Raw genomic sequence first — 25,249 nt, forward strand, 5'->3', positions numbered from 1 at the left:
CAACAGTTGAAATATTTCCTTTAAGTAAGAAAAGACAATGTCATCTGCAAAATGTGTAGTATTAAGCCATCAGTTATGTTTGATGGATAAGACAGAATAATATTTCACAATTAGAAGGTCCTTTAGAGATCATCTTGTTCACAGTGGATCATTAATATCAATGTTTCAAGATGAAGATTAATTCACCTTGATTATCAGTCATGAAGGGCCTGTTCTAAGTACTTAATGTGTTTTAGGCTGGTTTCCTTTGTTTATATTTGGGTTGCCTCTTACCTGAATCCTTTTACTTGAATACTTTAATACCTGGCTTGATATCTTTTGATAATGTTTTGCTTAGGAATAATTATATTGGGTAAGAAATGGAGCCCAGTAGATTGTGCATTTGGGGAAGAATACCGAGACCAAAGAAAGTTCTTAGTCATGGTTCATCTGCAAATCATATAAACTGTTTGTATATGGGAGCTGAGGTTATTGGTTAAATTTGTTGTAAATGAGGGTGAGGGCCATGTCTCTATCCCCTATTTTCCATGAAAATGTCCCATCATTACACTGTCCCTTAGGTCCCAACCAGTCATCTTGAGATTGTTTACAATTGGTATTGAGAAGCCTCAGGTAGATCTTTTTGTTTGATCAGACCTACAAATAAGTTTTGAGGTCTAAGTCTAGGCCAGCTGCTATTTTTTTTTTCCCTTGCACTACTCCCAAGAAACTTATCCTGCTTTATTTTCCTTTTCATGGTTACCATCCACCATCCATCCTATGACATTGTCTTCTCCAAAAGACTAACTCTAGGGTCAAGTACAGTTCCCTTAGTTTCTTGTCTCCCTTGCTGCACCTGTAGATATACATATAGGCCTTTTTAAATGAAAGATTTATTAGCTTATAATTACATGGATATATGTACATGTGTACTACATGAAGTGAAAAAGAAAAATTTCCAGGGATTTATAAATGGAAAAATACTGAGTTTTATAATGTAATATATAACAATATATATTAATACATAGCATATAATATAAACTGGAAAAATTCACACAGTGCCCAGAGGTGTTTGAATTCCAACCAGACAGAGTGGAAAGACCTTGTTAAACATGGAGCATTGAAGGGAGACCCCAGAAAGGTCACACCTTAGTAGGAGGTCTAAATTAACACTAGATTGAAAGCTAATGCATACCACCTTTAACAAAGCTTAAAAATAAGATTTGAGAGAGTCAAAGTGATTCTTTTTTTTTTTTTTATTAAAATTTTTTTTTAACGTTTATTTATTTTTGGGACAGAGAGAGACAGAGCATGAATGGGGGAGGAGCAGAGAGAGAGGGAGACACAGAATCGGAAGCAGGCTCCAGGCTCTGAGCCATCAGCCCAGAGCCTGACGCGGGGCTCGAACTCACGGACCGTGAGATTGTGACCTGAGCTGAAGTTGGACGCTCAACTGACTGAGCCACCCAGGCGCCCCTCAAAGTGATTCTTAAGTAACTTAATTACCTGACAAATAAAAATTTAATACTTCTTAAAATAAAATAACAAAATCCAGGAAGGAAATTGTCCAAGGTGGGAAAGAACAGTAGAAAAGGAGAAAGGAGTGATGACTTCCTCAGAGTCCATACAAGGCTGGAAATAATTTGTGTTTAAATTATACGGGAAAGATCTTTTAATACATGGAGCATTGGAACATTTAATAGAGTCATCAGCAAGATATTGCCTTAGTGGGGTTGGCTTTGGGGTGGGAGTTAGGAATAATTTGAGACTACAAGTTGTCCTGGACCTTCCCTGAGAAAGCTTAAGAGTAAGATTTGAAAGGATCAAACTGATTCCAAGTAACTGAACTACATTCAAGGAGGGAAAAAAACCATAAGCTTTAAAGAACTACAGGGGTGCCTGCCTGGCTCAGTCAGTACAGCATGCACCTCTTGATGGCCAGATTCTAAATTTGAGCCCCATGTTGGGTGTAGAGATTAATTAAAAATAAAATCTTTTTTTTTTTAACATGTATTTGTTTTTGAGAGACAGAGAGACAGAGACAAGAGACAGAGCCCACAGGGGAGGGGCAGAGAGAGAAGGAGACACAGAATCCAAAGCAGGCTCTAGGCTCTGAGCTGTCAGCACAGAGCCCACCTCAGAGCTCCACCCCATGAACTGTGAGATCATGACCTGGCTTAACTGACTGAGCCACCCAGGTGACCTTTAAAAATAAAATCTTAAAAAAAAAAAAAAGAAAAAGGTGTAAAGAACAACAATAAAATCCAGCACCAAAAATGTAAAATTCACAATGATCACCATCCAATAAAAAATTACCAGGTATGCAAGAAAGGAATATACAATCCATAGTCAAGAGAATTATTAAATGTCAATGGAAACAGAATCAGAATGACAGATGATAGCATTAGAGGACAAGTTACTATAAACAAGTAGTTGATGAAAGCATAATCATGATGAGAGAAATGGAAGGTATAAAAGGACCTAAACTGAACTTTTAGAGACTAAAAATGCAGTTTCTGAAATAAAAATATACATGGAATGGTATTAAGAACAGATTAGACACTGTAGAAGAAAAGATTAATGAACTTGAAGACATACAAATTATCCAAAATGAAATACAAAGAAAAAAGGACTGAAAAAATAAAATTTGTTTCAATATCAAGCAGTCTAACATATATGTAAGTGACTTCCCATAAGGGGGGGGTGGGACAGAAAAATATTAGAAGAAATAATGGCCAAATTTTTTTTCCATATTTAATGAAAGCTATAAACTCACAGATCCAAGTAGTTTAACGAACCCCAAGAAGAAGAAACATGAAGAAACTGAAATGAATGAAAGAAATTTAGAGAAATTTAATATAATCAAATTATCTGAAAACCAAGCATAAAGAGACAATTTTAAAATGTGAGAGGAAATTCATTCAGAGAAACAAAAATAAGAATTAGAGAACACTTGTCATCAGAAATCATGCAGGCAGGAAGGCAATAGAACAGTTTTTTTTTTTTAATTTTTTTTTCAACGTTTATTTATTTTTGGGACAGAGAGAGACAGAGCATGAACGGGGGAGGGTCAGAGAGAGAGGGAGACACAGAATCGGAAACAGGCTCCAGGCTCCGAGCCATCAGCCCAGAGCCCGACGCGGGGCTCGAACTCACGGACCGCGAGATCGTGACCTGGCTGAAGTCGGACGCTTAACCGACTGCGCCACCCAGGCGCCCCAATAGAACAGTTTTTTTTAAAGCATCCTTCAAAAGCCACGAAGAAAAGACTTTTCAGCCAGAAAACAAAGTGCTGAGAGAATTCAACTCCAGCAGACCTGTATTATAGGGTATGTTAAAGGAAGTTTTTTTAGGCAGAAAGAAAATGACATCAGATAGAAATTTGGATCTGCAAAAGAAATAAAGAGCACCAGAAATGGAGACTATGCAGATAAATATAACAGCCTTTTTCTCATTTTTAAACATTTAACAGGTAACAGTTTAAAGAAAAATAATAATGATTTAAAAAAAATTTTTAATGTTTATTTTTGAGAGACAGAGAGGGAGATAAAGCATGAGCAGGGGAGGGGCAGAGAGAGAGGGAAACATAGAATCTGAAGCAGGCTTCAGGCTCTGAGCTGTCAGCACAGAGCCTGATGCGGGGCTCAAACTCACAAGCCGTGAGATCATGACCTGAGCTGAAGTTGGATGCTTAACCGATTGAGCCACCCAGGAACCCCAATAAAAATAATTATATAAAAGTATAATGTGTAACAAAAATAGCCAAAAGACAGGAAGTTTACTCTTATGTTGTAGACTATGAAATGGCATAATGGTATTTGAAGATAGACTGTGTTAAGTAAATATGTAATTGTAAACTTTAGAGTTATCTCTAAAAACAAATGGTGACAGAGCTAATACCCAATAGTGGAGATAAAATGGAATAAATATCACTCATTCCCAAAGAAGGCAAGAAAAAGGGGAAAAAGGAACAAAGAATGATTTAAGCCAAACTATATTGATATTTACATGAATCACAAAAGGTCTAAATACTTCAATGAAAAGGTGGAGAATCTCAGGTTGGCTAGAAAAGGAGATTATCTGAGCCCAATTTAAATACTAAGAGACACATAAATTAAAAATATAAAATATAAAACTAGGTATACCATGTAAACATCAATAAAAATGAAGTTGGAATAGCTTACGTTAATAATAGATAAGACAGTTTTAGAGCAAAGAATACCACAAGGAATAAAGGGAGACATTTCATAATTTTAAAAAAGTCTTAATTTTAGTGTTTATGCAGAACTTCAAAGTACACCAATCAAAAACTGATGAAGTGGAAAAGAAACAACTGCATTCATTCATAATTGGAGATTTCAACATCTGATAGAATGACAGTGTGGAAAAAACTGTACATTTTTTTCACGTACACATGGAAAACTCACCAAGAATATATCACATCGTAGGCAACAAAACAAGTCTCAATACATTGAGATGTAGGCAAAATATGCAGAATTTGCAAGCATATTCCACAGCAGGATTAAGTTAGAAATCAACGGAAAAATATCTGGAGAACCCCAAATACTAGGCTACTAAGTGACAGATTTTCAAATAGCCCACGAATAAAGAAGAAATGACAGGAGAAATTAGAAGAGTATTTTGAATTGAATGAAAATGGAAGCAGAACATATCTAAATGGATGGGTCACAGATGAATAGTACTTAGAAAATGTAAGTTCTTTCATTAGAAAAGAGGAAACATCATCAGCGAATGATCTAAGCTTTCACCTTAAGAAAGCAGCAAAGACGAGCAAACTAAACCAAAAATAAGCAGTAAGAATGAAACAATGAAGACCAGACATCAATAAAATAAAAATAAATAACGGAGAAAAATCAATGAAGCCAAAAAAGCTGACATTTTGAAAAGATCAATAAAATTGATAAACCTCTAAACAGAATTACCAGGGAAAAAAGGAAATACAAACTGCTGTTATCAGGAATTAAAGTGGAGACATTACTGTAGATCATAAAGGCTTAATTCATATTAAAAAGATGAACCAATAAGTTTTCAACCAGTATGAATTCTTTAGTCCTCTATAGCCTCTGCCTTGAGTAAATGCCTTCCTACATAGCTCACATCGCTAGATATGGGCTTTCTGTAAGGGAATATAAATAGGTCTTAGGGCAACCATGTGGCATCAGGCTTTCACAACCTTCTTTCAGGTTAACATCAGCTCATTAATCCTTCGTCTTAGGTGTGGTCACCTGAAAGCATTTGTTGAGGTGGCTGACTTAGCTCCCTGCACTATGGTCTGGCTAGGCTGGTGAGGCGCCACCATTACTGTACTTCAGGAGCTCCTTGAGGGATTCCATTGCTTATTCTGGCTGGTCACATGCTAACTTCCTCTGATGTGTGTGCTTTGCTGTCCCATGCTTTGGCACATGAGAACAGGCTTTCATTCCTCAATCTCATCTACCCTCCACCTGCCCCATCCTGCCCCCCTAGCAGTGTCCTCTGGGAATGATTTCTTCTGGTGTTGCGAAGTGTAAAAAACTGAATGGCCTTATCCATCCATGTAGCCATCCTTCTTCCAGAAAGATTACCAGTGACCTGAGGGAATGCTTCTTGTCTCTCTGGTGGGCCGTACCATTTTTTCTCTCATCTACTCCCTACATCTCAGGCAATCAGAGATCCCTGGGGCTCAGGGGATCCCAAGTGGAGAAGTCAATATCAGTTGTTTTTCCCCCTCAGACTTCCATGAAAATTACTAGTGATTGTGTTGAGAGGTGAGGTGAGGGGTAACTTTTATGGAAATTCTGCCTTCCTGAAATTCATTCAATAAATGTTTATTGAGCATAAACCTATGTGTCAGGTGCTATTCCATTGCTCTTACAACACATGAGTGAATAACACAGACACAATTTCATGGAGCTTCCATTCTGGATAGTGTTTCATTTTGTTGCCTTTCTAGCCTCTTTATATAGACTTTGTGTGTGTGTGTGTGTGTGTGCGCGCGCGCATGATATTAGGGGAGTGTGGTGTTACATTGCTGGTTATGCTGAAATGGCTTCTCCGAGTCAGTTCTAAAGGAGAAGAGATTGACTCCACACTTCAAATGTGATGTATTTCCTGTTTTATGGTCCCAGCTATAGACTGTAGTCACAAATTTAGGGAAACAGAAAACATTCTATTTGACACCCTATACTATCATGTTGCATACAAGGATATGGGGGCCCAGAGAACAAATACATCCTAGTAACTTAGGATATACACTACCCGCTCCAAACTCCAGGCTGAGACCTGAGGTGGTTTGTACGGGCAGATAGATGTATTATCCTACATCTGTAGAATGGGAAATGCTAAATTCTTTTTTTTTTCTTTTGTTTTTTTTTTTTTAAAGTGTGTGTTTATAAATGTGTGTGGTAAACACTTAAAAGCATAATTTCAGGGGTGCCTGGGTGGCTCGGTCGGTTAAGCGTCCGACTTCGGCTCAGGTCATGATTTCACGGTCCGTGAGTTCAAGCCCCTCGTCGGGCTCTGTGCTGACAGCTCAGAGCCTGGAGCCTGTTTCAGATTCTGTGTCTCCCTCTGTCTCTGCCCCTCCCCTGTTCATGCTCTGTCTCTCTCTGTCTCAAAAATAAATGTTAAAAAAAAATTTAAAAAAACAAAAAAACAAAAAACCCAAAAAAACCTCATAATTTCAGATAGCTTTATTTTGGCCTCAACTTCTGCCAAATGCTTGATTCTTTTCATGCTTCCCAATTCAGAATTTTATTTTTCATTTCATCTTACTTTTAAAATGTTTATTTATTTTGAGAGACACACACACACAGAGTGTGAGTGGGGGAAGGGCAGAGGCAGAGGGAGACACAGAATCTGAAGCGGGCTCCAGGCTCTGAGCTGTCAGCACAGAGCCCAGTGCGGGTTTCGAACCCACGAACCGTCATATCATGACCTGAGCCGAAGTTGGACGCTAACTGACTGAGTCATGCAGGCATCCTTCATTTTACTTTTTTAAATGTCTATTTTCAGAGAGAGAGAGAGAGAGAGAGGCATAAAAAGAATCCCAAGCAGGAGCCCCATGCAGGGCTTGATCCCATGACCCTGACCTGAGCCGAAATCAAGAGTTAGACACTCAACCAATTGAACCACCTAGGCGCCCCTCCCAATTCAGAATTTTGAAAGAAAATATCTGTTTGAATTAATCTTTCACACCACCAGATAATGGGATGTTGCTTCATTGGGAAGCTATAGAGTTTGGTACTCTTGTCCAATCAGCTGTAGTCATGAGAGAAGGTAGGACATAGGCCTAAATAGGGCTGCTCCTTCAAACTGGAGCAGTTTGAAAGGGCTCTGAACTGTCAGGGACCAAAACAACAATTGGTCAAAATTATTATCAGCATCCAACCCATATTTCTCTATATGAAGTCCTGATATACTCTGTTTAACTAAAAGGAAAAAGTATGTATGATTTTTTTTCTCCCTAGACATAAGCTGAGAGAAGATGGGAGTCCCGCGGTTACAAATAGTAAATTCAAAATTTCAGGTTACTGTGTGGTTTGTTAAGAGGTATATGGGTCAGTATATTCAGTAGATTCTCATCTGCCAAGCATCAGAAGGTGAAATACTAATGCTGCCAAGTGGCCTTGTGAATTGTGGAGAAGGTAGGATTTCTGTGGTTTTAGTGTCTATATGTGAGTCCCTGTGCATGCCCACTGGAGCTCCTGAAGGTCCAGACAGCGTCTGCAGCTTGGCTGGTTTTGTCTACTTTGTGCTTCTTCTGAGGATGAGGAAAGAGGTGACCCTCTAGGATGCCTCGGGAGAACGTTTTGGAAAAGAAAATGGTGGGGTGTTTCAGAAACACTTCTTCCTGCTTGGGTCTGATGGGGGGCATATGAGGGTACAGTGTGTTTTGAGCTCTGGTTCAATCTGTACTTGTTAAGGTTCTAGACTCTTGGATTCAGAGTTTTTAGCCTACATATAACATATGGCTCTCAGAAGGTTTTGTTTGGTTGGCTGATATTGTGGTTTCTGTTGCTGTCATTTAATTAGTTACCAACTGAAAAATCAGGCCATTCCAAAACTCCCCAAATTTTACATTCCCAGCTTCTGTTGGAAATTCTGGTCCTTCAATACTTGTGTTCTTTCATGGTGATAGCTGAATTGAGCACCCGCTGTCTTTCTAGATGAACCTGGCAAGTGCCCCCTTGATGTTGTTAGACCCCATAAGCTTTACTTCTTTATGGTAACTCTCTGGCTGTATAGGCATTTGGGTTTGTGACCACAGTTTTAGAGAACAGCTCATAGCACAGTCCTCTGGAGGTAGGAAGCAAGGGGATAATTATGCTGTCTCTTGTTTTGAATCTTGGCTCCTTGGTCTAGCTGAGTGACAGCCAACAACAATTTATATATCTAACCTTTCTAAGTCTCAGGTTGCTTATCTGTGAATGCCATTTCGTAGGATTAATGTAATGATCGAATGAAATAAACTTTAGCTTATCATGGAGGTTGGCATGCAGTAATCCTTCGATGAGTTGATGTTAGCTACTTTAATGGATATTCTCAATGTTATTACTAACATATGTGAGACAGGAGGGTAGCAGGGGAATATGTGTAGATACCTATCTTATATAATAATTTACATATATATTTTTCCCCAAGGTCAGAGATTATTTTATTCCCAGAGTAATTCCTCAAAATATTTTATGCCTTCTCCCCCCCACCCCCAAAGTTATTCCTTTTACCTATCTTTAATCCTATTGATACAAGGGCCTATTTTTTCTCATTCAGTCTTCAATGGTGACTATCTTTTCATGTATAATTATTTTAGTTTCTGCATTTTAATGCTACACCAGCTGTTCATGCCCACTTTTTCTAGATTTTATGAGTATAGACACCTAAAAAATTATAAAATTTTAGAAATAATACTAATTGTGTTGTAGTTATGTGGGGAAAAACTGTTAATAAAAGGACTTCTATACTTGTAAATAGAATTTTATGATTGTGTCATACTTTCTTTGCTGTAATATCCTTCATGATTCTTATAGAACACACAGTAATAATATCTTACAGAAGCTTCCCCTCATGCCATTTTATTTTTATTTTAAAGAAATAAGGGGGCGGGGAGTGCCTGGGTGGCTCAGTCAGTTAAGCGTCCAACTCTTGATCTCGGCCCAGGTCACGATCTCAGAGTTCATGAGATAGAGCCCTGTGTCAGGCTCGCACTGATATCATGGAGCCTGCTTGGGATTCTCTCTCCTCCTCTCCCTGCCCCTCCCCTGCTCATGTGCATGTGTTCTCTCTCTCTCTCTCTCAAAATAAACATTAAAAAATACAGAACTAAGGGGGAAAACTAACTCTTTTTTTTTCTTATCTAGAAAAAATTATACTTCCATTTTTCTAAAAATTTGTTAGAAATTTACTTTACTTGTGGTGCCTGGGTGGCTCAGTCAGTTAAGCATTTGACTTCGGCCAAGGTCATGATCTCACAGTTCAAGGGTTCGAGCCCTGTGTTGGGTTCTGTGCTGACAGCTTGGAGCCTGGAGCCTGCTTCAGATTCTGTCTCCTCCTCTCCCTGCCCCTCCCCCACTTGTTCTCTGTCTTTGTCTCTTAAAAATAAATATATGTTAAAAAAACAAAAAAAAAGAAATTTATTTTCTTAAACATTGTAACTGCTAATATAATTGTAACCCCAAATATCCTTGTTATACTGATCAAATGAAAATGCTAAAAGCAAACTTGTCCTCTAATTTTAGATTTTATATAAATTCGTAAATGTTTTCAGGATAAAGAAAAGTATACTTCAGATATTCTGGTGTAATCCAATTCAAAGTACCATCCCTGAAAGAAAGATGAATCTGAGAATCTAGGCATACTTAAAAAAATGTGTGCCAGTGTTTATTTAGGATCCCTTCTATTTTATTAGAAACAGGAACAGTAATTTCACCAGCAGGAAATAATACAAGTAAGTGTAACACTCCTTTGATTGTTGTTCATTGGAGACCTTTTGGATCCAAGGTCAGAATCCAAGTAAGAAATTATTAATAAACACCCAGTCCCTGACGATTCATTTAAGTCCTGCTCAACTAGATGAAGGCTCCCACCGGGAGGAAAAGTCGCTGTTCCTCCCAGCTGGCTTTGTGTTTCTTTCAGTGCTCTCAAGAACTTCGTAGGGGCAGTTTTGCTCTGCTGCGTCAGGCTGCTGGACAAGAGTTGATGCTCACAGCGCCGCTGACCAGGGCTGCTTTACTGAAGCTCACGGGCCGCCCGTCAATCACAAAGTGACGGATGCAGCCTGTGAAGGGTCTGCTGGGGGCCAAGCGCGGGGTCAGCAGAGACTCTGAAAAAAAGAAAGAAACGAAACCCAAGATTGCAAGTGAGGCATTCCAAGTCCAAATATTACTTGGGCAGAAATATACATAGTAACTGCTCACATCACCAAGATGATTTCCATGTCAAAAATGGAATATAATTATAATTGACTCCTTTTCTCAGGAACTTTATCTGCCTTTGAAGAAATATGAACATGTGGTAATTTTAAAGTTTTGCCATGTTTTCCCTGATCAAATTTCTGAGTAGATTTCGTTTGTCTTCCAGGGCTGAAATCTACCACTTATATATAAAGCTTCAGTAGTGAATTTTCAGGATCTATACTTATTTTTGTGTGATTTAATGACAAAAGGGAAAGGAATTTTAGCTTCCACGCTGTTTTTAGACTTGGTTCATGTTTCTGCTTAATTTGTATCATCACCCTTTGCCTTTAAGTCTCCACATTTTTGCCAAGTTCATAAAGTACAATGAGAAAATAATGAATTCATATAAACTAAATTTTAATTTTTCTGAGCTCAGGGTTTGAGAACTATAAACGGGATAATGATAATTAGACTAGTCTTTGTATGGGCACAGGTGCCCGGCAGAATGCCAGGGGAACCTTCTCCCCTTATCTTAATTAGAGATCTAGAAGAAGCCTTATGCTTATTAATTGTACAGATAAAATTAAATGTGTTGGATGATAGAAGCAATATAATTTAAAGCAATTGAGAGGACTTAGAAATTTCATGGAATTAAAAATCCATTTAGTCAAAGCTTATTATTATGAACAAACAGCTATGTGAGCAGTAGCAGATAAGAGACGGAAAACACTTCGAAATCACTAACTCAGGAAGGAACATAAAACAGGACAGCAAATTAAATACCATCAAGCAGCTGTAATAAGTTTTCTAAGCAGTGTAGATTAAGACTGTGCAGAAGCTTTGTACTGAAAATAAATCATGGAAATAGCATTTCATATTTAGAATAATTATCAAGTTTTAGATTTGGAAGGGGGCTGAGATCAATTCCCTTTGTCTCTAGATTAGTATGACTATATATATTCTTCAAGGCTGCTCAGCGTACTTCATCACCAGAATAAAAATGAGTGAACAGGAAAGAGTGTAAGGGGCAGAAACATCTATTTCTTCTGCCCATTTTGGAAACTAGTTTTAGAACATGCCTTTTCATTCTGCTCAAGCTTACCACCCTTGGTTTATGGGGAACATCATCTAGAGAAAATAATTCATATAGAAATTATGGTCTGCATAATTCACCACACAATTTATGGTAGGTAGTGACAACAAAGTGCCCCAGTACCCTAAGTAACTGATTAATAAAATCAACACGGTATTAAGAACATTCCTTGGATTAAAAACCTGACTATGATAGAATAATGCAGATTATTATTAGAGGATGCAGTAGAGGAACAGTCAAATCTGTGTGTATGTGTGGATTACATTATTTTAATTAAAAATTTTTTTTAATTTTATTTTTTATTTTTTAAAATTTACATCCAAATTAGCATATAGTGCAACAATGATTTCAGGAGTAGATTCCTTAATGCCCTTTACGCATTTAGCCATTCCCCCTCCCAACAACCCCTCCCATAACCCTCAGTTTGTTCTCCATATTTGTGAGTCTCTTCTGTTTTGTCCCCCTCCCTGTTTTTAAATATTTTTGTTTCCTTTCCCTTATGTTCATCTGTTTTGTCTCTTAAAGTCCTCATATGAGTGAAGTCATACGATTTTTGTCTTTCTCTGACTGACTAATTTCACTTAGCATAATACCCTCTAGTTCCATCCATGTAGTTGCAAATGGCAAGATTTCATTCTTTTTGATTGCCGAGTAATACTCCATTGTATGTATATACCACATCTTCTTTATCCATTCATCCATCGATGGACATGTGGGTTCTTTCCATACTTTGGCTATTGTTGATAGTGCTGCTATAAACATGGGAGTGCATGTGTCCCTTCGAAACAGCACACCTGTATCCCGTGGATAAATGCCTAGTAGTGCAATTGCTGGGTCGTAGGGTAGTTCTATTTTTAGTTTTTTGAGGAATCTCCATACTGTTTTCCAGAGTGGCTGTACCAGCTTCCATTCCCATAATTTTTTTTAATTTCTAATTTTGAATTTTAAATTATACAATAAAATTGACTTTGGGGAATATAGTTCATTAAATGCATTAACTTTTTATTGATAGAAATAGTGTTATCAGGGTTCTGCATGATAGAAGAGAACTGGTTGGAATTCCAATAGGATTCCAAACAAGAGGTTTATTTATGCCTAAATTTCCTTTAGTTATTCTTTTTCATGCCTCGGTTTCTGATGTGATTTTAGTGGAATTAATGTTGAACAGCTCAATGTGATGTAATTAATGACATTCAGCTTAAATTATAATTGCTTTCGTTCTAGCCTTGCTGGCACGTTTCCTAGATGGAATTAAAAGCTGTAATGGTGCAGTGGGCTGGTGGTTAGCTCCCCCTGGCCCATTAGTTCCTGTGTGCGGGCTCCTTAGCTAAAATTTGCTGTTCATTATATGCCTCAGGCAGGCTGAGTCTGGCTTCAGGTCCACCTTTCCCACCCAGCCTATGGAGCTTAGCAGCTCTTGTAGTGGGAGATGATGGCAGTGTGTAATGCTGGGATCACACTCCGAAAAGAGACAAAAATCAAGGAGAAATACTTGTTTGAGTGACAGAGTAAAGCACTTTGGTGCAAAGGAAAGAACAAATACTGTCAGTTCCATGAAGGTGGGCCGTGCTTGTTTTGTCCTTCTCTGGGAGCCCAGCACAGTGCTTAGTAGACTGTAAATGTTTGTTTTGTGTTGAATGAAGTCACGGGTCCCTAGCAGCAAGGAGTATACTATTGAAGTTCAACAATAGTCTGTGGTTAAGTGTTACAAAAGGGATATGTAAATGTAGCACATTCTAGGAAGAGCAGGGCATGTGTGTTTAAGTAGAGGTTGGAGCTGAGTCCTAAAGGTCAATAAGGGGTTAAATTGGGAAAAGAGTGGGAGAAGTTGTTCCTCCAAACGTATGGCGGGGAGGGAAGCAAGAACATTTCCCTGTGTGCTATTAAAGGCCCGGAGCAAGGAGAGCATCGCTGAGCATTCAGAAAACTGTAAGTCTCAGAAGGTGTGGAGAGACCCCAGAGGCAGGGGTAAGGAGGGGCCAGAGGATCAAGGGCCTTGCTAAATTTGGTGTTGCACGCTCTTGGGAACGTGTGAAATATGTTAAACCACGTTGTGGTTTCCAGGAAGAAGGCAATGTACAGAAACAGAAGAATTGACACTTCTTATGTACCGCCTGCAGGAAGTTCAGTGGGGGCCTTTGCCAGAATCCCTTTGAGAACCGCGGCCCGGAGCCAGAGGAGAGGGCTGGGGAATGGAGATGGGCGCGGATAGTGGACGTAAAGAAGAGGAAGGTCTCAACTCTTTCATCAGTGAGTTACTGTTATTGTCAATACTAGTATTTGCAAAATTCATGTTACAAAGCAGAGGAGTGCTTTGATGGTATGATTTTGTGACTACCCAGTGTCAGGTGCTTAATTTTATCTGTGTTTTCTCACTCTCTCTTTTTTTTTCCCTCTCACTCTCTGCATTAAAGTATTACTTGCCTTTACATGGGTCAGTCTAAAATAATCTAGATAGCACACAAGGAAAAACCATGTTAAGTTTTTCCTTAAAATCTCTACCAAATTCCAGATGTAAAAGCTGGGGTTTCTCCTTATCTCTCTCTCTCTCTCTTTAGCTTTAACATTCAGTTTTTTTCCAAGTTAGTTAAATGTGTGAAACAAACACTTTCAATAGGTCATGGTCCCTGCTCCGGAGGTTTAAAACAATTGTGGGGGGTCCCTGAGAGTCCTTCTGTGACCATCCTGGATTGTACCAGCAGCAATGTTACTGATGATGTTTGCAGGATGGCAGCTGGGAACCTCTCTTTGGGACTGTCACTACATAGGGACAAAAGAACTTATGGTCTGCAGCTGTTTTCACAATTCAGACTAATCTTGGACAAGGAGAACTGTGTATTTCTCAGTAAGAAAGAACTTCTTTCTTAGTAAGAAAGGGAAGTAATTACCAGCAAACTTTTAGTCCCTCAAGATTCTCAGATCTTAGAGCAGTATTAGTAAATGGGTTTTCTCTGTGTTAGAGAAAAAAGTAGGGTGTGTGTTTCACTATGTGGATCTGAGAAACGGAAAAGAGAAAAAAAATAACACATATAGAAAAGGGAGAGTAATATCTACAAGGTAGGAGTCTGGAGCGTAGTTCTATACTTGTTCCTATGAAAGGACATTGTATATAAAATCCTTGGAGGTGAATTAGGAAAACATATGGCTCAATAATTAATACTATAATAACAATAATGAGAACTTACTGTTTTTTGGATTTGGAAACTTGTCCCTTTTAAATAACTCTTACCTGGAACACCTCCAACAAATACAGGCTCCCTGTGATCAACTGGTTTTGGATTCAGGGGTCCAACCACGTGGTTGACTTCGGAGTCTACATCCAACTGAACCACATTTGAATCTCTAATAACTGAAATACAAGGAAAAGACCGGTGAAAAACGACACTGGAATGATTAATCTTCACACGAAAGGGACTCATTTATAACAGCAATGGCTTATATTTGTTCCAGAATAAACCTCACACTTTCTTCTATATCATTGTAAACTTCAACGTCTAACTGAGCAATCACTGTAACATTTTCCTGTGAAAGAGAGAATATTTAGGATACTCTTTCTCCTACTTTTCTTTTGCTCCATAAATTGTGCATTATTTAAACAACCCCTTAAGACCATTTTGGCAGTATTCAAATGTTCAAATAACGTGTGGATTCAATATCTACGGTAACATGTGATTTTTTTTTTCTTGGCCACGTTTAGACTATCATCCATTCCCTATTTTATCATATGAGTTGTAGTCTAAGTTCTCCCAAGCCATCACTCCACACATGGGAGTGTAGGCTCTCTTTACAAAGGAAGCCCAGGACACTCCGTTTTCCTCACCTGTAATTCTGTGCCATCTGCCATCACAGAGACTCTGCTTGGGTGTTACTGAGGTGGAAAAGTCTCGGATGCCATTGTTGACTTTCACTATGACCTGCAAAAGACAGGGAACATGATTATCTAATTTCATCTCTCCTTCTCCTGATAAAACTAGATTTCTTAAATTCACCACATGCAAACGATTAGCTTTGCAATGTGAACACAAGGGGTCACTCTTTGGTAGGCTATAGAGAGTAAACTGTTCCTAGGAGAGGACAAAATAATGACACAGGAGAGAAGCTGGGGGAGAGGGACAAGAAGATAATAGCATAAATTCCTTTAATTTCAAAAGACGGAATGTGTTCTGCAAAGCAGGTTAAGGTATTGGTGGAGCCAGACTGCCTGGGTTCGTACCCAGTGCCCCAGTCACCTCACTCTGTGCCTCTGTTTCCTCATTTGTAAAACCTACCTCACAGAGCCACTGGGGGGTGGGGGGTTAAATGAGTTAGTCCATATGAAACATTTAGAACAGTTCCTGACACACAGTAAGTGCCATTATAAGGATTTTATCGTATCTATAGTAGTTAAACTAGTATACTAGTAGTAAACTAGTATACTAGTTTAACATAAACTAGTATATGTTTTACTAGTACCAGAATTTAAAAAAAAAATCAGTTCTATTAAGTTAGGGACATAAATGAAAATATGCTGCTTTTTCTTTAATATTTATTCAAACACTTTCATGAATGTTCTTTAGTCATAATTTTTAAGGATGAAAGTGGTGCTTAACTATAACAATTTTTTGATTTCTAGCAATTGAAAAGAATATATATGTTTATGTACATATATGCACATATACACATCTGGTATGCACATATATTGTAGAGAAAGATGCTTTAGAGTTCATTTTGACAGCTGGATATGTTTGCTGCTCTCGTTTGTTGTAAAAATGCTTTCTTTTATTACAATCTTTTAATTCCATTTTGTTGATGATTTTTTTTTTTTTTAGCTTTGTCACATTTTCATGGCTCTTTGCTCTAATCAAATCAGTTCCCAACTATGAGTCTGAATCTGAGTACTGCCTGCATTTAAATTCCACGTATAGCTTCCCTATTGGGTTTTTTTTTCCCCCTTAGGAAAGATTGATGAACTAATTCTGTGACATAAATCTGCTTCAGATCTAGAATCCAAGGTCAAAGGAGATGGTCTATTAAAACAACTTTTCCCACACTACCTGCCCCTTTTTCATGTGAACATTTAGGTACTCTCCGCTGACACTGTGGCCATGAACGAGGGTTCCGGAACTGCTTCTGGGACGGACTTCAAATGCAATCTCAAACTTCAGTCCAATATTGAAAGACTCATCTGTGGAGAGAAACGTTAGCTCTCAAAAGCAGCCACCTAAATTTTGCAACCATGGTGTGATTTTGTAATTATGTATTTTTATACCTGTTTTTGAAAGTTTGGCAGATTTTTCTATCGGTAAAGCAGAAAGTGGTATCTCCCATGTCAGACACACGGTGGCAAGCCCCATGGGGTCCGAGATAACTAGCACCCCACTCCTGCTGGGCGGCGTGGGGTGTGTGGCTGGGGGCAGCATGTGGAAAAGGCACCATGGCTATGGGAACTCAGTGGAGGAGAAACTGATTCCGGCCAGCGGGACCACTTAACACTTCCAAGTGAGGAGGAGAAAAGAGCAACCTGGGCGGAGGAAGCGGTCTGGACACGAGTACAGAGCCTGGGACATTTGGGGGAGCCCTGTGGAGGCCAGGGTGGCTGGGCTGTCCCCTGCAAGGGTAGAGGGAGGCCTGGCGAGTGGGGAGCCCTGGGGGGGGGGGGGGAAGGGCGCTAGAGCTCACGCAGGGAAGGTTGCCTTTATTTTGCTCAGGGGAGTGGACTTGATCAGGTCTGTATTTTAAAATAAGTTTTGATAAAGGTAACTGCCACCAGGACTGCAGAGCACTTCAGAGGAAAGGAAACGTGAGAGCAGTAGAAGCAGTTAGGAGCTGCTGTTGCAGTGATGCAAGAAAATGAACTCTTTTTGAGAACGTCCGAGCTCACTCCAAGACCTGCACTTGGCTGCACTGCCATGCCTAATGTTTGCTCTATGGAATATTTGTTGGGGTGGCTTGGATGGTGATTGCATGTAGTCTGTTAGGGCTTTATGTATTTATTTTCAGAACTATCACGTTCCATCCCTCGGCACAGGTACTGACATACTGGAGGTATACAATAACAGCTTGGTTCAATGAATGACAGAGTAATAGGTGAGGAGACTAAAAATCCAGACATAAAATTTCTGAAGGGTGGGGATGCAGGGCAAAGGGAGGAAGTGGAACTTCCTTTGGTAGGGACAACAGGTCATGCTAAGAGGCAGCAGAGAAGGACAAGAGCAGGGTGGCTAAGAGTTGACCCAGGTTAGACCACAGAGCAGCACAGGAGATTCTAAAAGAGCCCAGATGGTCTACATCAGAGTTGTGGCAGCTGTGGAGAAGCTCTGGTCAGGGGAAGCAAACAGGGACGGACGTACATGACCGGTCTGGCATGGCAGGAGGCGAGAAAGGCGATTGTTGTGAAAAGAAGCCATTTCCTAGGGCTGAGTGAGTTTGGCATTCTGAAGTTTTAACTCTGAGCCCAAGATCCCTGTCAGCCACCTCCAGGAGAGAAGGGTTTCATGATTCATGTTCTGCGCGGAAGTCACTGTTACCTAGAACCACGTATCCTCCTTCTGTTGAAAAGTACGTTCCCATTTCCATCGGACCTTCAAAACAAGGAGTCACGCTAAATGTCTGAGATGCAGAGGTGATCGAGGCCCCGTTGAGCTGAAGATTGCTGAGGCAGCCGCTGAAACTGTAGACTGAGTTTATCTGAGAGAAGAAGACATTCCTTAAAATCTAGTTTCTCAACACTCACAGGTGCACCAAAGGGAAACAAAAGGAAGGGACTCGAGTCCCGAGAGAAATGAAGCAGTTCCTCGTCGTGTTATCTTAGCTATCTGAAGGATCAGTTGTTTTCCAGGGAGTAGCTTCTCAACTGGTTCTTTGAAGCCGGGATTCTGTATTTGAGACTGTCAGCCTGCAGTAATTAGCTATGAAAGTTTTCACATACGCTATGACAAAATAAATTGCAGCTTTGGCTTTCAGATTAAATATTGGAAGGATCCTAGTTTGTTTTCCTTCAAGGATGACAGCTGGCCCAAGATCACCTGATGCTGATGAGGGCAAGCAAAATTATTTTTTTTTAAGTTTATTTATTTTGAGAGAGAGAGAGAGAGAGAGAGAATGAGTTGGGGGGGGGCAGGGGGAGAGCGAGAATCCCAAGCAGGCTCGAAACTGTCAGCGTGGAGCCCAAAGTGGGGCTTGAACCCACAAATCATGAGATCATAACCTGGGCCAAAGTCAGATGCTTAACCAACTGTGCCACCCAGGCGCCCCACAGCTAACAAAGTTCTTAACTGTTAAGTCTACCATGGTTAAGTAAGCAGCAGAAAGCTTGCATTTCTGGCTTCATTACCTGATCTTGTGGTTGAGCATTTATCGCACCTCATGACCTGAAACTTGGGCCACTTTGGGCAGCTGATTTTATACTGCTTTGGAAACCTTACTTTTAAAGGGATTGTCATGAAATTGGGGCGAGTTGCCTAAAATCTAATTATAACACAAGCTCCCCCCTTGTTTTGCTTTATCCACATATATTACGGAATTTTAGAAATGCATTAATCTTTTGTGCGAAAGTCAAATCTATATTTGTTAAGAAAAAAATTAGCCCTTTGATACATCCCCTTGATTGCTAAATATTTCTGTAAAGGTTCAATTTTAACTTTTAAAATGTAAAAATAACATGTTTTTTACTATACCCCTGCTTTTCTGCAGGAGTAACCACACTTCCTTGCACATTTACAAATTGTGTGTGCATGCGGGTCTGTGTGTATGTGTGTGTGTAGGAAACAAAAATGAAATCGTAGTTTACATAAGGGCCCAATGGCCCAAAAGTTTTTTGTCACTCAATAATATATAATGGAATGACCTTCCTTCCTCCCTCCCTCTCTCTCTCTCCCTTTCTTTCTCCTTTTCCCTCTTTCTTTCTTTCTTTCTTTCTTTCTTTCTTCCTTCTCTCTTCCTAAAAGCATGGGTACTTGCTGAACAACCAACCAAGTATCTCCGTGAGGAATAACTTTTCATGACAGCTTATATACCTCTGAAACTTTTTCATCTCCCCTCTACCATAGAATCAAAAGATCACTCCTGACTTTGTAATGCCAGAGGCAAGACAGACACCCCCTGGGACAGTCCTCACTTTGATAGCCTATATCCAGCGAAACTCCAGTTTCACTCTTGCCAGTTGGCTGATTGTAAAACAAGGGCCTAGATTAAAGAATCTTCCAGCTCTAAAGGTCAGTGGCTCTACCTGGTCATGCCTAGCTTACCTGGACATTTTTCACAGCCTTTCCAGGAGCCACACCTCCTAAATAAATAGGACCCTTTATTTTCCAGGCAGCTGCAGTAGGAGGAAGACTCTCTTCTAGGACTCGGAGGCCATCAATTATCAGTCGGCCGCTGCTCTTTTCCCGAATAAATATCACCTGATGGAGAGAAAGAAAAGACCACATCTCAAGTATATCCCAAGATTGGGGGGGAAGGCTGGGTTGCCTCTTTCTACCTTTGGTGTTACAGTACTGTGGGAAATCTGCAGCAGTTCTTTAAAATAGTGAGGAGGGCACCTGTTGGGATGAGCACTGGGTGTTGTATGGAACCCAATTTGACGATAAAGTTCATATTAAAAAAAAATGATACCATTGAGAAAAAAAAAAAAATACTGGTCCTTTCTCTGAAGGTCGAGGGTTTAGTTTTCTCCTTTAAAGCTTGATTTAAAGTGACAGGCTGAATTTCTGAATACAGCTTATACATATTTAGTAGAGTTCTCAATGAAGCTCTTCCCCGCTGACCAGCCCACTTGCTTTCTCCCTCTCCTAAACTTATTGCAATTAATTGTCATGCATCTTACATTTCTTACTCTTTCCATTACAGAACATTGATTTGCGTCAATATTTAGATAGTCTCCCAGTGGTTATTCTATCTTCCTGACTAAGTGATTTACTCTTCGCTTTGTATCTTCCACAGCTTAGCCCATAAAAGACACTCAGCAATTGCTGTTAAAATTGAGAAACTTACAGGCAGTGGGAAAGAAACAAGTGAAAATTCATTAGAAATTAAACTTCAGTTTAGGTTTGCCATTGGTCCTTTGGTGAAAATAATTACGCTAAAAAATTACACTCATTTTAATACTATGCTTCAAGATTTTTATAAGGAATTTTAAAAAGTTTTCAAAATTGAACTCTGAGCACATGGCAATAGAATTTTAAAATGGGTATTTCCAGAGAGACCACTAGGGCATTAATGTCAGTCCATTTGACAATGGTGAATATTTGCTCATAATAATATTCTCAAGCCTTCAACTCACATCATGCCACACTCCATCATTGTATTTCTCTTGGCTTCTAATCTTCAGTTTCTTGTGGCCAACATTAAACATGAAAACCAAGCGGCCATGGGCCAAGAATAGAGTCATGAAGTCATTCTCTTCTTGATCTGACACATAGAAAATCATCCCATGGGAGGAACGAGTTTTCAGACGAATGGAAAACTGAGATCTGGTAAAGGAAAAGAAAAAGCTTACTATCTGTAAAATGAGACTGACGGAGATCTCTAGTTTCCCACAGAAACAGAGTGTAAGGAAGAATGAGTAGCCATTCTATCAAATCCTAAGCATCATTCCTTCTAATTATACCTTAGTATTAATTAATGGCTATTGGGAAAGCGTGATTAACTCAAAAAATGTAAATCTTTCCCTGCTTCTTTATACGGCAGGGCTACATTCTACATTTAAGGAAGCATTGTTTCACTTATGGATCAGAATGAGTCTTAGTTTGAAAATGTGGTTGCGTTGAGTTTACTCACATGGACAAAAAGTGCTAGTCAGGAATGAATGTGCGTATAAAAATTTGCACAGAAACAATATCATTTGTGTAATATCGAAAATACAGATTCATTTTCTATTTCCCAGTAAAAATGAATCAATAGATATCACCTGTTAAAAACAGTCACCAAAATGTGTAGGAATTAAACAAAACTTTCTAGACATCTGTCTCCAGGCCAGATAGATAAGATACATTTATTAGGCTAATTTCTAGTTTGATTTAACTTTAAATTCTTCCCAATGAACATAAAATACTGATACTGCCTATTAGGGAGACAGCAAGTTAGAAGGCAGTAGAGGTTTCTTTTTGAATGCATTGCTTCTATGAAGGTTTGAAAGGGATATAAGACCTATATAAGGATATTTGGGTACTAACACTAAAGAAGTCTTTATTTATTTATTTTTTTTAACGTTTTATTTATTTTTGAGACAGAGAGAGACAGAGCATGAACGGGGGAGGGGCAGAGAGAGAGGGAGACACAGAATCGGAAGCAGGCTCCAGGCTCTGAGCCATCAGCCCAGAGCCCGACGCGGGGCTCGAACTCACGGACCGCGAGATCGTGACCTGAGCTGAAGTCGGACGCTTAACCGACTGAGCCACCCAGGCGCCCCTAAAGAAGTCTTTAAAAGTACTCAGTAACCTGGAGATTTGCAGAATACTGGGAAGAGGTGCTGGGCTTTACAGATAGCGTGAGGGTTAGTGGAGATACAGTGGTTTTGTGTCTTCAGTGTCTTTCCTTATTAACCTTCCAGTAGTTCAGAGACACCCCCACTCTCAATCTGAAAGCGATTTCTATGGGGGAAGGAAGGTAATATCAAGGTTAGAAGATGAGTCATTTGAAATTTGCCCCATGTTTCTTTCTTTGATTATCTTTCCTTTTTGATACAATGCAGCCAACTCCTAGGAGAATGCTGCCGTTCGCATCTTACTTTTGGGAAGAAAGTCACATAGAATGTAATTTATTGGGCAGCATGAATCATGTACTATGTGGCGTTATTTTGATGATAAAACAATAGGATTAAGGTGGCACAGAAAGGAAAGATCGTAAGAAAAAGATGGCTATGGCAAACAAGGATGAAGGCCAGCCATAGCATTAAGTTTCTGGAAGGGACAGTGTGTTACTTTACTTTTCACCAAAATCTCCTTTTAAGTGTTCAAACTCTTGGCGGCTGTTGGCGGTCCCTCCATACTGATAGGCGTGCTCTATTGCTCTAGGACTGTTGGAAAGGTGGCAGTAGGAATCTCTTGGAGCATTCCGCTCTGGGAACTTCAGGCTGGCAGGATCCCCTGAAGGTGCATCTTTACTTTTTTCTCCCTATAAGAATAGGAAATAAATCATATTAAGGGATAAAAGTGATATACTAGCAGCAAAAGTTCATTTGTGATTTCTTTATTGTTAATCATCATCATCATCATCATCATCATCATAACAAAATAGGAAGGAAAATGTGTACTCTTTGTGGATCTTCCATTCATCAAATAGTAGGCCCCTCTCTTTCCTTAAGCAAATGATAGCAGTAGCTGTGGCATTAAAAACAACCAACAACAACAACGCAGCGTATTAACAAATCCAAAATTCTAGTCTGTGATGGTAAAGTAGAGCTAACCTGAAGCTACAGAGGTAACTGGCTGCAGCATTTAAATTAAATGCACATCTTAACGAATGGTGGAAAAGGGAAATATTGACAATAAAAGAATGCTGAGAGAATCGATCAACAAAGGCCTCAAATCATAGACAACGATATTTCTTTAACACACAGATTATTATTTATGCATGCTGTGCAAAAAGTTAACATACTCAGTAACACTGTCAACATATCTAAGAGCATTTTTGGTGATGAGATAGGTAGTAAACGTTTATGCGACAAGGTATGGAGCAATACTTAAAAATTACTTTGTGCTCTTAAATTGCGCTGTTGTTTTTAAAATTTAGAGCTTTGAGACTACAGGCTAATATGGAAAGGTTGTCTAGTCTTAGTTCTGAAGCAAAATTAAAGTAAATGAAAATAAATCTGATCAGACATTTATTCATTTACTCCAGCAATGTTTATTGAAGACCTAATAGGTAGAAACGACCTGGAAGGAAATGAGTGATTCTGCATGCCCTCCACGGGCAGTGTGTGGTGTGGAAGAGAAAGGTGAGTGGGAAATGGCTCCCTTTTTTTTTTTAAGGAACTGAAAATTGATTTGAAAAAGCAGACACTTAGATAGCAAAGTGGAAGACAGGCTGTTGCCAGATGGAAAGGACTTTAGATGACTGGCTGGAGGATGGGGTTTTGTTTTTCGGGAGCGTGGGGGTGAGTGGTCGGTGGGGGTTTGGGGACCCTCCACTCTGGTTCCTCCTTCTTTCCATTCCTATGGAGAGGATCTCGCTGTCTCAGTCTGTGCATCCACTTAGCTATGGGAAGAGAACAACTGTGAATCAACTACAGGGGTCAGCAAAGCAATGGACTATCGGACTATGACGGTCTCAAGTTACCAGCCCTGCCTTTTTCTGCTTCAGTGTGGGAACACATAGACTAGGCTCTGTCTCTTGTCAGCTGCAAAAATTAATAAACTCTGGTTATTAATCTGGCAACCAAATACTCTAAATCCTCTGTGGATATATGCTCTGAATAATAATAATAATAAGTAATAAAGAAGATAAGTATAACTTAATTACTTCATTATCATATAATACGGAGTCTCAGTTTACTATCCTAAAATAGCTGTATGTGTGGGGAACCTGAACCCGCTAGACTTTGACTACATTACTGTAATTTTTTTCTCTGAGGGTCTATTTCAATTCACTAAGTTTTTTTTGTTTCAGATAACAGCCAAAGTATTCGAGCTACTTAAGAAAAAGGACGGTAATGTGTTATAGGGGTATAGAAGTATCTTAACACAATCCCAGAGAAGATAGTACAGTATAGCAGGGTCCTACCAGAGGCAAGAATCAGGAATTGGAAAAGTAGGAGGAATCAAGATACTTCTCTTCCAAATGTTTCTGGTATCTCAGCTTTGTTTTTCTCAGACTGTCTGCTTTCATTTTTCTTTCTCTACAGGACAGCTTTCTGCCTTTTCTCTTTCTATAAAGCAGCTTTCTTTCTTGTGCATGATTAATATAGAGATCTTCCATGTTTTCTATTCAATGACCAGCCTAGACAGGTGTCTCCGGATTCTAAGTTTCTAAGGAAAGGAATCTGATAGCCCAGCTTAGTTCACATAATCTACCCTGGTCCAAACACCTACATCCAGGTAGATGAGGTCACATACCTAATATACTGGGTTGCCCTATGTGTAGGGATCAATTCTCTGGAATGTTGGCCAATACTCCAGAATTGATGTCTAATATATAAAATCTTCATTATCACACTAAACACCACCTGAGAAACTATGTTCCCAATTAAATTTAAAAACATAGAGATTATGAAAAATTTTCAGGATAGAACATAGGCAGTAAGACAGGTATTCTTACGTACTCATGGGGGAGTATAAATCGCTGTTCCTGTTTTGGAAAGTAGTTTGACTTGACCCAATAAGTCTACCTCTAAGAATATTTCATAGAAGTTTATTCAGCAACAAAATCAAAGATTAATGTACCATGGTATTCACCCATAAATGAAGAAAACTAGAAAGCACTGAAGTCTATTAATGGTTAAATAAATTATAACATATTCATAAAATGGACTATTAGGAAGTTACTGTGAAAATAAGTTGTTATAAGCCAAAATTGCTATGAATTGGCCTTGATAAAAAATTAAACCGAAGGCCACAAGCTTTTCTTGGTAGGTATTTAAGAAGCTATTGATACAAGGGTAAATATGAGAGAAGATTAGCAAACATTTGGCATTCTAATATAAGTGGAATCTAAAGTGCTTCTGTATCTGTTATTATGAAGCTGAATTTCTAAGACTTTTTACAAGAAAGGCTAAGAGGTTTCCTATACTATTGAAAAGTTTGTGTCAATAGTTCCAAGGGCTGTTTATTATAGCCTTGAGGCTATGAGTATTTGTTAGGAAACTACA

The 25,249-nt window shown here is 39.2% G+C and overlaps 1 protein-coding gene across 2 annotated transcripts in view; it reads right to left on the reverse strand.

Moving 5' to 3' along the window:
* Positions 1–9,836: 9,836 nt before the first annotated feature.
* The window catches only part of LAMA4 (laminin subunit alpha 4), a 150,913-nt gene continuing 135,500 nt past the window's right edge, over positions 9,837–25,249 (reverse strand). For both annotated transcript variants that reach the window (XM_047859971.1, XM_047859970.1), the window contains exons 32-39: positions 22,370–22,557; positions 20,726–20,915; positions 19,692–19,847; positions 17,973–18,132; positions 16,500–16,630; positions 15,287–15,380; positions 14,696–14,815; positions 9,837–10,300 (exon numbers count right to left, since the gene is read on the reverse strand). In XM_047859971.1, coding sequence (XP_047715927.1) covers positions 10,155–10,300; positions 14,696–14,815; positions 15,287–15,380; positions 16,500–16,630; positions 17,973–18,132; positions 19,692–19,847; positions 20,726–20,915; positions 22,370–22,557 — 1,185 coding nt within the window. In that variant the 3' untranslated portion in view covers positions 9,837–10,154. The remainder of the gene's footprint in view (positions 10,301–14,695; positions 14,816–15,286; positions 15,381–16,499; positions 16,631–17,972; positions 18,133–19,691; positions 19,848–20,725; positions 20,916–22,369; positions 22,558–25,249) is intronic.

This window comes from Prionailurus viverrinus, chromosome B2 (genome assembly GCF_022837055.1).
Source record: "Prionailurus viverrinus isolate Anna chromosome B2, UM_Priviv_1.0, whole genome shotgun sequence".
Lineage (NCBI taxonomy): Eukaryota > Metazoa > Chordata > Mammalia > Carnivora > Felidae > Prionailurus > Prionailurus viverrinus.